The sequence below is a fragment of the Natrix helvetica genome (assembly GCF_964273705.1).
Source record: "Natrix helvetica genome assembly, chromosome: Z".
Classification (NCBI taxonomy): domain Eukaryota; kingdom Metazoa; phylum Chordata; class Lepidosauria; order Squamata; family Natricidae; genus Natrix; species Natrix helvetica.
Window position 1 is genome coordinate 108,397,231 of NC_138554.1, and position 13,714 is coordinate 108,410,944.

The 13,714-nt window shown below is 39.3% G+C and overlaps 1 protein-coding gene across 1 annotated transcript in view; it reads left to right on the forward strand.

Moving 5' to 3' along the window:
- The first annotated feature begins 1,104 nt into the window (after window positions 1–1,104).
- COL28A1 (collagen type XXVIII alpha 1 chain) overlaps window positions 1,105–13,714 on the forward strand; it is a 101,607-nt gene continuing 88,997 nt past the window's right edge. Inside the window, exons 1-4 of the mRNA XM_081969848.1 lie at window positions 1,105–1,245; window positions 2,419–2,587; window positions 4,527–5,083; window positions 13,505–13,525. Coding sequence (XP_081825974.1) covers window positions 2,449–2,587; window positions 4,527–5,083; window positions 13,505–13,525 — 717 coding nt within the window. The 5' untranslated portion in view covers window positions 1,105–1,245; window positions 2,419–2,448. The remainder of the gene's footprint in view (window positions 1,246–2,418; window positions 2,588–4,526; window positions 5,084–13,504; window positions 13,526–13,714) is intronic.

Consider the following 13,714-nt stretch of genomic DNA (forward strand, 5'->3'; position numbering starts at 1 on the left):
AGGAGCATATCAATTTCCCTGTCAATTTTAGGGCGGAGAGCGAAAGGTACTCTCCTGGATTTCAGTCTAATTGGTGCTATGTTGGAGTCCAAGCTAAAGGAGATTGGCCTCCCCACATATGTACCGAGACCGGTACCGAAGACGTCCTTGAACTCCTTAAAGATTGCCTCGGCGCCGTCTTCCTTCACGGAGTTGATCCCGGTCACTTCCAACCCCAGGGCTTGGAACCAATCAAGCCCCAGGATCCTCCGCAGGTTGTTGCTGGCCACGGTCACGGGAAGTTTTATGCAGAATAGGGAGCTGTCAGACGTCTCAACCAATAGGATTGAACCTCTGTTCCCGCCGGAAAAGAGGACCTTGGTGGAAACCATGGTAGTTAGAGTGAATATCTAACAAAACTGAATGAACAATATTTCAATATTTTCTTACTACATCTCCTTGGATTGTCTTGACTGCACAGAAAGCCAAATACCTCAATTTGGAGACCACAATTCTATGGGACTATTTTCTATACCATGTGCCCTTCTCTCTGATCACCTTAAAAGAGATAGTTCAAGGTCTAAAATGTGTTTATATTTCAAATTTTATTTAGAGAGTCTTATGGCTTATAGTTCCATTTTACTTTATTTTTAAATGATATTGGTGTTTTATTTTCTTTAAATGTGTTGTTTTATATGATGTCAGCATAATGTGATTTACTTGTTTGATGTTCTGTACAAACTGTGGATTATTTAATAAGCCTTAGTAATAAAATTGTAACTTACTATGATTTACATAAATACTTCATCTGATACTATGATAACTTCCTATGTATAGCTTTCTTGTTTTTCAACTCCATCTTTCTTCTATTCCTCTTTTTTGCTCGGTTTATGGAACATTTTGACTAATTAAATATTGCGCCTGTTATTAAGAATTAAACATTGTATAGTAATGAATAAGCTACTTGTAAAGCAAATTCTCAGAAAAGCTGTTCCTTTAACATTTTTAGTGTGTCCACCCAGATTGAAGATCTGGCCAAATGCCTAACCATTCTGCATTCAGCTTGGAGCAATGAAAATGAGTCAAGGATCAAGTTCCAGATGCAAGGTACTATTATTTGCATCTGTACTAATTAGTTATTCCAGAACTACTGCAATTGTTAAGGAAAGAAAACTAATACCCTATCCCCAGAATGCATTTTCAAGATCCTATTTATTTTAAAATTATTTAGTTTCCAGTTTCAGCTTCAGTGCTTTCTAAAGTAAGGTAAGATGATGATGATGATGAGATGATGATAAAAATAATTTATCTTAGCAAAATAAATGCAAATCCAAAGCATATTATTTTTTATTTTAATGATATGATCAACAACCAACTGCTTTTTAACAATTGTTGAAATTAGCGATATGATATAAATACAGTACCAGTAGAAAAGAAGGCATTATTTTCTGTTAGACAATAAAAGTTTCGCAATATTATATAAAATTCTTTTTGGCATTATCAGTAAATCATACGATTGGAAATTTTATATTGGTGTCATAAGTTAATTATTGAATTTAGTAGAGATGCTCTGAATATTTAGGACGAGTCCAATCCAGTTTTCTGAATGTAAGCCCCACTGAAGGCAAATTTTCGCAATCCTGCAAAATTAGTCGTTTTGTAATATACTTTGTATTATCTTAGGTTCTATATTGTAGATATTTTGTAATGAATGCCTTTCATTGCCAAATAGTTTTCTCTCTGAATAGAATTAAATGCTACACATGATCAAAATGACTGTATCTGCTAAAAATGCAGTTTTGGAGCACATTTACACAAGCACTCTTTTTTTTCAAGAAAAATGGTCTGATTTTCCTCCCGAACATTAAATAACAGGATTGAGAGTCTTTTCAGCAATTTTTTTACACATTTTTTTTAAAAAGCTGATTATTTTTTTTAAACGTTGATGCTAATTCTGATAATTATTAATACCTAATGCAAGCCATGTTCATCCCATTATCTTAAAACAGAAAAGCATAAAATATCTGTGAATGCTTCAGAAAAATATGAGAAATAAACAAGATCTGTGAAACTTGCAAAACTTACGATTTTAGAAATCTGATATATCAGCCAGAAGAAAAAAATGCACAAGTATTTTCTCTTTATTTATTTAGAATAGTTGTCCTTGTTTTCTCTCTCTATGTTTCTATGGAAGCTTACAGTAGAAAAAGTTATAGCAAAATGAAATAGATTTTAAGATGAAGTAAATAAATAAATTAGACACCGCTTTTTCAAGGCCTAATAATAATAGGAAGATAAGCTAGTTTAATTTAAAGAATGAAATACTGCAATTTAATTTCAAAGTCGTAGACTTGTATAATCATTTAATAATATTCCGTACAAATCAGTATTCTGGGCTTTTTAACATGATGAAAAGTTAATGGCTTTTTTTTTTATTAGCAGGAGCAGTAAGCAGTCATTGGATTTTGAATGCAAGTCAATATGTGGAAAAAACACTCCGTCCTTTACCTTTTGGTTTTGGCCATTGCAATAAACAATGTAGTATATGGACAAAACAGAAGGAAGGGACAAAGGTTAAGTCCTCTAGCAAGAAAAGACAATCTTCAGGGTAAATTCCTAGAATTTGATATAAGCATTATAAACGAAAAGGAAGTGCTATAGGTTGCATGAGAGATTCCCAGGGGAGAGTGATATGTTTATCTGCATTTTGTATCCTCACAAATCTAATGGAATTCTATATTTCCATCTTCATTGTATTACAAAGGACATTGTTATTCTCTTCAGAATGTGCATCTCTTTCTAATGGCAGACATGATGCATCGAATATGCATTGAAAAACATATAGGGCCCACAATTATATTTTCAGAATAGTTTGGGAGACATTCAGCTGGTTCAGTAATCATATCATTTGATAAACATGGCTGTCATTGCCACTGGATTATTTTGATCCTGTTGATCTAATAATATCTTAATATGTGGGGGAAATAATATATAAGAATTGTGGAATAGAAGTTCTTCCACCTGCCTACAATTGTGAATTATTTATATGTATTGAAGATTATCTGTGATGTAACAAATATTAAATGCTACATTTATGTGCTCTTTCTCTCCAGGGAAGGGCATCATCATTTTGAATTTGTCACCTAAATGATCCATTCTATTCTGTAAATCAGAATTGTACAATTGTGAATTATGAAACAGCTCTAAGCAAATTAAAAATGATGAATGTTCAACAGTGCCCCGAACTATTTCAGGAGTTATTCTGTATAAATAGAAACTGGGCATGATCTGTTAGGAATGTTGTATCTGATATTTCAGATTCTGTATTCAGCAAAGGGATATTAAAGTAGAATAGAATAATCCAGCATTCCAAGATATTGGGTCATGCTTAATGAGACTTTTCAAGGGGTGACAGTTTTGTTTCATGCTTAAGAAGAGATGTATCATGTACCAAAGCAAAAATGAATTTTATGTTCTAAAACTTCCCTTATTCCATGCATTTACTTCCATGCATTTACTGCAGTTATTCTATTATATGAGAAAGAACCTCATTTTTTAACATCAACACAGTTAGTATAAATTATTAGCTTCTTCTTGATTAGAACTATATTATCTAATTAGCATGCTATTTAGTATTCTTCTGGTAGCAAACTATGTTTAGGCCTAGAAGATTTGATATATAATGGATGGGAAGAAATTTTACTGATGTCCGAAGATGTTCTTTTTCAAAAGGTAAGTGGACTTTCTTGGGGTTTTTTTTCTTTGAAAATATTTCGCTTCTCATTCAAGAAGCTTCTTCAGTTCTAACTGTCTGATGGAAAACGGAAAGATGTATATTCTTTGCAATCATATGGTCATTAGCATGCTCAATCAGAGTGTGAATGGTTTAGGTTTATAGGTTTATTAAATTGGGTGTGGAACATTCTTGAGAATCTTATATTCCTTCATTCCCAAGAAAACTCATACTCGTTTGCACTCTGATTCACTCTGAGGTGACTGATGATACAGATAAACCCCCAAGTGGCTTCAACAAATCTCAGAGAGCTAACAACCAATCCTCAGAGTGTTAATGATTGGATGACCGCAAAGAAAAGAAATCCTTCTATTCCCCTACAGTCAATTAGAACTGAACAAGCTTCTTGGATGAGAAGCAGAATGTTTTCAAAGAAAAAAAAAGTTGCTTTTTGAAAAAAAATCACTTTTGGGATAACCATGATCTGAATGATTGAGAATCTCCATAGATACTTTTGCTGATGTTTTATTGCACCAATTTGTACTACCTCTAACAGAGTGCATGGGGTTGAAAATTCTTATGTTTCATAAGTTGTCCATGCTTACGTGTAAAACAACTGGCAATATATAGAGGTATGTAAATCCTTTTGTACATCAATGTCCTTTGAAGTTTCACCATAGTTGCCTTGATAGTGATGTCTATGGAATCAAAATTATGAAAACAGCCCCATTCCTTTTGTACATACATCACAATGCTGCTTTTTAATAACGTATGACTTTTCTCAACATGTCATTTCTAATCTTGTCCTTTTTAGATTCTGTCTGTTTTATTGACATCATCTTTGTTCTGGATAGTTCTGAAAGTGCAAAAGGTATATTATTTGATAAGCAGAAAGAGTTTGCTATCCTCTTGAGTGATAAAGTCTTCCTCATAAAGCCTACCCGGGCTCTCAGATATGACATCAAACTGGCCATCATGCAGTTCAGTAGTACTGTCAGAATTGACTATCCTTTTTCAGTGTGGAGAAACTTGCAGATTTTTAAGCAAAAAGTCAATGAAATGAGCTACATTGGGCACGGCACCTATTCCTACTATGCTATTTCTAATGCAACTCAGCTGCTCAAAGCAGAAGGTCGTAAAACAGGCATCAAAGTGGTTTTGCTTATGACTGATGGTATTGACCATCCCAAAAGTCCTGACATTCAAGATATATCAGAAAAGGCCAGAGCTCTTGGAATATCTTTCATTACCATTGGTTTGTCTAATGATGTCAATCAAACCAAGCTGCATTTGATATCTGGTGATTCTCCAGGGAAGTCTGTATTCATTTTGAATGAGCCCAACCTTTCAGATAAAATAAGGAACCAGTTGGTAAGTCTTTTTAAAGTTTAATTCATTTTAATTGTTGAAGTTGAAAGGCTTCAGAAAAAGGGGGGGACATGATTTTAAGATTGTGGAAATAAACTTATACTATGGCAATTGCCAACATAGTATAGATGTGCTAATTATAACTATTGCAGGTATACATTATCCTCAGTTTAGAAAAATGTAAAATATAAGGATGGACTATTTTTGGAAATAGTTCTAAGCAGCATCTTTTCAAACTTGCATTTAAGCTACTTACTGGACAGTTATTATTTACTATTTTATAACTTTTGCACACATAATTATATTGTTCTAATTTAGTTTTTAATTGTTTAAATTATTTACTTTAAATGGTATAATTATAAGAATGCAATTGATCAACTAATCATAATTAAATGCCATTATTGAATTGTTTTACTATAAACTTTCTAACCTATTTTTATTTATTAGTCATTATTATTTTATCAATCCAATTCATATCTTTTGCGTTTCTTATTCTAACATGACCACCAATCCTTATTGATATGGTTGTTTACTTATTTAGACCTCAGAGAGTCCTTATGAAAGTTATAGCTGTCTGGAATCTACTGCCTCTCATTCCCAGCCCTGCCCTGCCCTCTTCTCTGCTCATCACCCAGCATTTCAGCATCACAACCTTCAGACATTCTTCAGTAACTTGTTGATGACACTCAACCAATGTCTGCTTGTTGGTGGACAAGACAAACTTCCAGTTCCTTTCTTCATTAACCATTATTGTCATGGCCAAGAATTGGGTCTACAATTCTTTAGAGGTTGTCCTATCACAAATTTTGATACATTTCAAGAGCAAGGGAATGTCAGAGAGGGAAGAAAATATGCTTCTACAGAATGAAACAAGAAAGCAGTCTCAGAGTAAGGGCAGAATGGAAGATCAATATTATAGTAATAGTTTATATTTCTTGTAGAAAAATATCCCAAATATTGAATATTGTAAGTAGAGTGAGTAGCGTTATGGCAGTATTTTTCTTTGACTCATCTTTGCACACACTTTCAGGCCCATCATTCAAAGACAGATACAAACTATAGGTTTTCCAGGAGCTAATTAGATCATTTGTTTTGTTTTCTCTGGTCATCCTGTTTTTGGAGTTCCTTCCTTTTTGAATCTTTTTTTCTTGTTGGCAGAGATTCACTCCTTGGCTCTGCAAGCATTCCAGAGTTTTTATTTTGTCTACTTGGTATCTGGTTTGCAACTCCTTTTTGGATTTTTTTAAAGATGCTGCTCCAGATGTATCTACTCTTGGCACTTTTTACCCCATTGACATTAAAAGTAAAACTAGAAATCAACAGCTCCCTCTCCTTCTTTCATTTTTTCAGTGTTGCTTTGTTCTGCTCTGCTCTACCTACTAAAATAGCTTTTCTCTTCAGTCCGCTTCCTATAGAAAACCTAGAATATTCCTTTCCTTCTTATTTTTTCCCTGATCTCCAAAATAAAAAGGTGAATGATGCAGCCTTTGTACCATTGTATATAACTTTTCCTAATAAGCCTTGCTTGTCCTTTGTAACGGTGAAGATCTGCTTCTAGTTTGTTTGATTTGCACAGTACATTTTACTAAGTATGAATCCAGTGAATAAAATGAAACATCCCAAAAGGATGCTCAACACAACAATTCCTCAAATTTGCAACCTCATTTCCTAAACTTTTCTATGAAAGAAATAAAAAACCTTGGGAGTCAATCAGAACACAGTGATATCTCAATCAGTAATGATACCCTATTCTCTTCACTATCGGTTCAGTAGCGGGAACTCCTGAACCGGTGCGAACTGGCAGCATACCACCTCTGATCTCAATGTATCTGAAACAAATCCAGTATGCTTCCAATCCTTCCATGAATTGGATAATATGTAGAAACTTCATGTATGCAGCCTTCAGTTCAAAGAAAAATAGGTTAAATACCCAGCTGCAGATTACCTATTTGTAGAGTTAAACCTAGACAGGCAGATTCTAGCTGAATAGGTATGTTTTTACTTTCATTTACACAGTTAGTAGAAGGGCAAATGTCAGATTAAATATATTTACAGACTCAGACAGAATACCTGTTTGGCAGCTAGGCATGTGTTTGAGCTGGCAGCTAGGCAGGTGTTGGATCTTGCACTGCCCATGAGGACACTGGAGGACAAAAGTTTAAGTGGCAGCACATTCTTCCTCACAGTGGTGACATTGATTCCCCCCCCCCTTTTCTATGACTGACCACTTACCATCTATAATACCTTGACCCCATCGTGTTTTTAAAACTTTGAAGATTATTTATACGAGGCTTGACCTGCTCCGCCTGCGGGAGACCCCCCTCTTGCAGGCATGGCCCTTGACGCTTACAAGGGCCCGCCTTGATGACGGGTTTATAGACCCCGAGAGGTGGAAGAAACGGAGGCTTAGGGGTTTTTTAACTAAATGTTTTTTATCCTTTTTAGGGGGCTCCAGGGAGGGTTTTAGGGTAGGAGGGGAGGGAAATCTGTCCAGGAGGAGGGCCAGTGCCAGGCGAACAGGTGAGTCCAGGAGGGAAGTGAGTGTGGTGGAGGGGGGAGGGGAAAGAACGTTCCAATAGAGGGTTGCCTTATTACATCGGTCGCGGGGAGGAGGGGATGCGAGGACAGGAGAAGACCTCAGCGTCGGTTGGGAGACCGCGGTTGTTGGTTACACCCGGTCGTTTGTACCAATCCCCGCAACCTAGGTGGTCAGGAACTACAGAGCCAGGGCCTGAGGCTGATGCTCTGCAATGCAAGGTCCGTGACCAACAAGGCCCCCCTCATTAATGAGTTGATCTCAGAGGGGGAGCTGGACCTTGCAGGGATAACGGAGACCTGGTTGGGCCACAAGGGTGGTTTACCCCTTGTGGAAATGTGCCCACCGGGTTTCCGTGCATTCCATCAGCCTCGAGCCCTGGGTAAGGGTGGTGGGGTGGCGGTAGTTATACGGGAATGTCTAGAGCCGAGGGAGTTCACTGTTCCTCAGATACCCGGATGTGAGTCCCTTAGTGTGAAATGGGGCCCAGGGAGGCAGTGGGGCTTGCTGATTGTATACTTGGCTCCTCGCTATACGTCAGCAGCCCTGCCCGAGCTCCTCGAGCTGATCTCAGAGACGGCAGTTGAGACCCCCAAGCTTGTGGTTATGGGGGATTTCAACTTGCCGTCGACAGGGGAAGCATCCGAGGTAGCTCGGGAGTTCATGGCTTCCATGACAGCCATGGACCTGACCCAATTAATTCAGGGCCCCACACACGAAGGTGGCCACACTCTGGACCTTGTTTTGTATCTGAACAGTGGGTGAGTGATCTGGGAAGAGGGGATGTAACCATTACTCCCCTGTCATAGTCAGATCACTCATGTCTCCGGCTGGACTTCCCTGGCGCTACCCCCCACCGCGAGGAGGCGGAACCAAACTGTCAAAGTTGGTACCGCCCCAGGCGCCTGATGGAACCAGATAGGTTCCAGACGGAGCTTGGGCCATTCCCTGTAGTCCTGACCCGCTCTCGCTCCGAGAACCTAGTGGCCGCCTGGAATAGGGCGGCCGCTGGGGCCCTGGACTGAGTTGCGCCTTTGCGGCCTCTCCTGCGGCGACGACCCACCCGGGCTCCTTGGTTTACCGAGGACCTGAGGGTGATGAAGCGCCATAGGAGACGCCTAGAGGGCAGGTGGAGGTCCTCACGCTCCGAATCTGACCGAACACAAGTAAGAGCCTATTTACGGACTTATCTTGTGGCATTAAGAGTGGCCAAACGCAGACATTGTGCCACTCTTATTGCATCCGCCGATAACCGCCCTGCCGCCCTGTTTCGGGTGACCTGCTCTCTCTTATCACAGAGGACGCGGGAAGCCCCTTTACAGGGTAGAGCAGAGGAGTTTCGGGAATATCTGCAGGACAAAATCGCTCAGATCTGGAGCAGATGGGCCCCCTTCAGTGGACCAGAGGAACCGCCAACAGTGAGTCTTGTGAGACCACTCTGGGAGGAGTTTGCGTCTGTTGCCCCCGAGGATTTGGATAGGTTGCGTGGACGGCTGCGACCGACCACATGTTTAATGGACCCGTGTCCCTCCTGGTTGGTACTGGTATCCTGGGAAGTGACATGAGACTGGCTACTGGGCCTGGTGAACGCCTCTTTGAGCGAGGGGTCCTTTCCTGCCGCCTTGAAAGAGGCGGTGGTGAGGCCCTTACTCAAGAGGCCTTCCCTTGACCTGATGGAGCTAGCTAATTATCGTCCAGTCTCCAACCTTCCCTTTTTAGCAAAGGTTGTAGAGAATGTGGTGGCACAGCAGTTTCCACAACACCTTGAGGAATCCGAATACCTAGACCCACGCCAGTCCGGCTTCCGGCCCGGACACAGCACGGAGACGGCCTTGGTCGCGTTGGTCGATGATCTCTGGAGGGCCAGAGATAGGGGTTGTTCCTCTATCCTGGTCCTATTAGATCTCTTGGCGGCTTTTGATACCATCGACCATGGTATCCTATTGCGCCGGCTGGGGGGGATGGGAGTTGGAGGCACCGTTTTGCGGTGGTTCGGCTCCTACCTCTCCGGCCGGACGCAATGTGTGTTGGCAGGGGGGCAGAGGTCGACTCTGAGGCCACTCACTTGTGGGGTGCCTCAGGGGTCGGTCCTCTCGCCCCTTCTGTTCAACACGTATGTGAAGCCGCTGGGGGAGATCATCCGTGGTTTTGCGGTGGAGTATCATCTGTACGCTGATGATACGCAGCTGTACATTTCCACCCCAGACCACCCCAACGAGGCTGTCGAGGTGATGACCCGGTGTTTGGAAGTCGTCGGAGTCTGGATGGGGGACAACAGACTCAAGCTCAACCCCTCCAAGACTGAGTGGCTGTGGCTACCGGCACCCCGGTTCAGTCAGCTGATTCCATCGCTGACCATAGGGGGTGAACAATTGCCCCCTGTGGAACGGGCGCGCAATTTGGGCGTCCTCCTAGATGCCCGGCTGTCAATGGATGACCATGTGGCAGCCGTGGTAAGGGGGACGTTCCACCAGGTTCGCCTGGTGCGCCAATTGCGCCCCCTACTGGACCGGGATGCCCTACGCACGGTCACTCATGCACTGGTGACGTCTCGGCTGGACTACTGCAATGCCCTCTACATGGGGCTTCCCTTGGGACACGCTCGAAGACTGCAGCTAGTCCAGAACGCAGCCGCGCGGGCTATTTTGGGGGGTACTAGGTACTCCCACGTAACACCTTTCCTGCGCGAGCTGCACTGGCTGCCTGTGGTCTTTCGGGTGCGTTTCAAGGTGTTAATCACCATCTTTAAAGCGCTCCATGGCTCAGGACCTAGGTACTTGCGGGATCGCATCCTACCACACACTTCCCTGCGACCGATTCGCTCTCACAGGGAGGGACTCCTCCGGGTGCCGTCCACTAAGCAGTGCCAACGGGCGGCACCTAGGAGTAGAGCCTTCTCTGTGATGGGCCCAACCCTCTGGAATGACCTCCCCCCCGATATCAGAACCACCACCGACTTTCTCTCCTTTCGACGAAAACTGAAGACTCACCTGTTCCGTTTAGCCGGCCTGGACCATTCATAACCTTATTATAACTCCTGGCAGATATATTTTAACTGGGTAATTTTAATTAGGTACTTTTTAGGATTGTTGATATACTGTTTTTATCTGCTTTACCTTGTACAGTGTTGTATTGCCTCCTCTTCTATGTTTTTATGTTTGTATGTTTGTATTCCATTTTATCTGTTTTATTTGACTGTACACCGCCCCGAGTCCCTCTGGGGAGAGGGGGCAGTATAAAAATCGAAATAAAGGTAAGGTAAGGTAAGGATGGTGAACTATTTTTCAAAAAATGCCAGTATAAGCCTGCTAAATGGACCAGGTGCTTTATGGCCCTGGTTTAGGCCAGACTTGATATCATGGAATCTAAACTTAAAGTAAGATAGTCAGGTAGTGGCTCATCATCCAGCAAATCCATCCATTATCTGAGAAGTTCTATGAATCAAAATGCAAGCAGCATTAGCATAATATAATGTACTGTTTGGAAGTTAGGAAATGAAGCAATTATGTTTTTAAAGCCCAGATTTAGGGATTAGTGTATTGTGTGAACCCAACCACTGAGCTACATTAATTTTTTTTACAAAGAACAGTGTAATGTCATAAATCACAATTAGCACTGAAATAGCATATTATGAAACCCAGTCATAATGTCTTATTTGGTAAGTGAAATCATGGTGTACAGTGATTTGTAAATCTAATATTCTTATATTAATATAAATAAAATTAGAAATTATAAAATTAAATGTAACAACAATGTACTTGCTACATGGAATAAACAAAAGCAGATAGAGAGCAATATTGTATGGCTGATCCTCCAGAATATCATACATAAACATAATACAAAAAATAAACAGGATATGGTTAGATCAGAAAGGAGCACTAGACATAATGCAAGATCAAAGTTCATAATAGAATTACTCAGGGGAGTATTAGAAGCTGCACAATTTACCAGCAAGACTTAAAAAATAAGAACTGTCATGAAAAATACCAAAATGAGATCAGTTGATGTACTTGTCCTTGAAAATCTAGAAACATCAAAGACCGGAAAAAATAAAAGATAATTTTTAACTGGGTGCAGCTTTTCCCAGCAATTCAGCTCTGTGAGAGGAGGAATTGCTATTTCTATGCAAACATTTTTTTTTAGTTTTAAATGTTTAAGATTATTTAGTCTGTTTATATGAGCAACCCTTTATTATCAAGGTTAAATTGTTTCCTGCATAATTAAATGTTTCTGATGTAGAAAGAATTTCAAACAATAGATGCATAAGTAAGTAGCAATCTATATTATTTCTCAAAAGATCGCTTATTTCTCTCTTTAAAACAAAATGCCAGGAACTGTTCTTCAGATATTCCCAGAATTTGATAGCAGAAAAGTGGGAAGAATCTGAATCCAAGTGGACTCATAGATAAAACTTTCAGGGTGCTTTTATTCTGAACTCTTAAATCCTGTTAGGAAAATGAAAATAAAATTAGAATATGAACAGTAAGACCAAATTAAAGAAAAAATTAAAATTACATTAAATCAATTATTTAGTAACCATTTATACAATCACATCAGTTCATTCCATTAAACAAATATTCATGAGTAGATATTTTCCAAGCTTTTACAACCATGCCTTTGGAGTTAATGTGGAACCAGTATCATTATAATTGGCAAAAGAGCCAATCTTGTATTAATTATTAATTTGTTAAATAATACTTTTTTCCTGAATAGGCTAGCATTTACACGGAATAATAGAGTAACAGAATAACAGACTTGGAAGGGACCTCGGAGGTCTTCTAATCCAGCCCTCTGCTCGAGCATAAAACCCCATATCATTTCAGATAAATGGTTATCCAATCTCTTCTTTAAAACCCCCAATGTTGGAATATCCACAACTTTTAAAAGCAAGTCATTCCATTGATTAATTGTTCTAACTGTCAAGAAATTTCTTCTTAGTTCTAGATTGGTTCTCTCCTTGATTAGCTTCTTGTCCTACCTTGTGTTTTGGAGAATAGGTTGACACCCTCTTCTTTGTGGCAGCTTCTTAGATATTAGAACACTGCTATCATATCAACCCTAGTCCTTCCTTTCATTAAGATAGACATACCCAATTCCCATAACTGTTCTTCGTATGTTTTAGCTTCAGTTCCTTAATCATCTTTGTTGCTTTTTTCTGCACTCTTTCTAGAGTCTAATCAACTTTTTTTATATCAAGATAACCAAAAGTGGGTGCAATATTCCAAGTGTAGTCTTACCAAAGCATCATAAAGTGGTATTAACACTTCATGTGATCTTGATTCTATCTCTCTGTTAATGCAGCCTAGAACTGTGTTGGCCTTTTTGGCAGCTGCAACAGAGATAATTTTTCCATGTGTGCATATATATATTACCTGGTCTTTATAGTATCTTGATTACTGTTTGCTAAATTCCTGTTTCAATGTAATGACCCTATTCATTCATATCATTCCCAGAAATTAAAATTAAATAAAACTAAAACTAAATGAGTGCATGATTCTATTTGCATGGAAACTTAGAATGGCAGGATGGTAAAATAACGAAGAGGAGCTGATGATTCAAACAAGAGAGGGTAAAAGAAAATAGGATGATTATAAAAGAAATCCCCCCCCCCCCAATTATTGAAAATCAGGCAGCATGCAAGTTTAATACATTATTGTGATTATTACCCTTTTCTCTATTATCTTATCTTTTTATTGTCTTTTATTAATGTTTATTACATTTTAATAAGCTTATCTAATAAGATTATTGTATCTGATTTTATACACTCATGGCAAAAGTGCTATGCCTATCTTTAATAAGTTATTCAAATATTTTTTAAAAGTTTAAGCTGGCAATCAGTGAACAAAGTATCATGTTAAGCTAATCTATTATTTCTTCTATTTTTTCAGGCCACTTTATTTGAAGAGAGGGTAAGTGGGAGAAGTTTTATGAATATGCAGTGGATTTCCTTTTTTGTGTAATGTGTACATTATGCTACCTAGAAATATTTTCTTTGACTTACTTATTCCATCCAAGTAAATATATAATATTTTCCAGCCCTTCCTTCTTGCTTAAAGTTATTATTATTCACTTGCAAAGAGTTAATCAACTGAAACCAC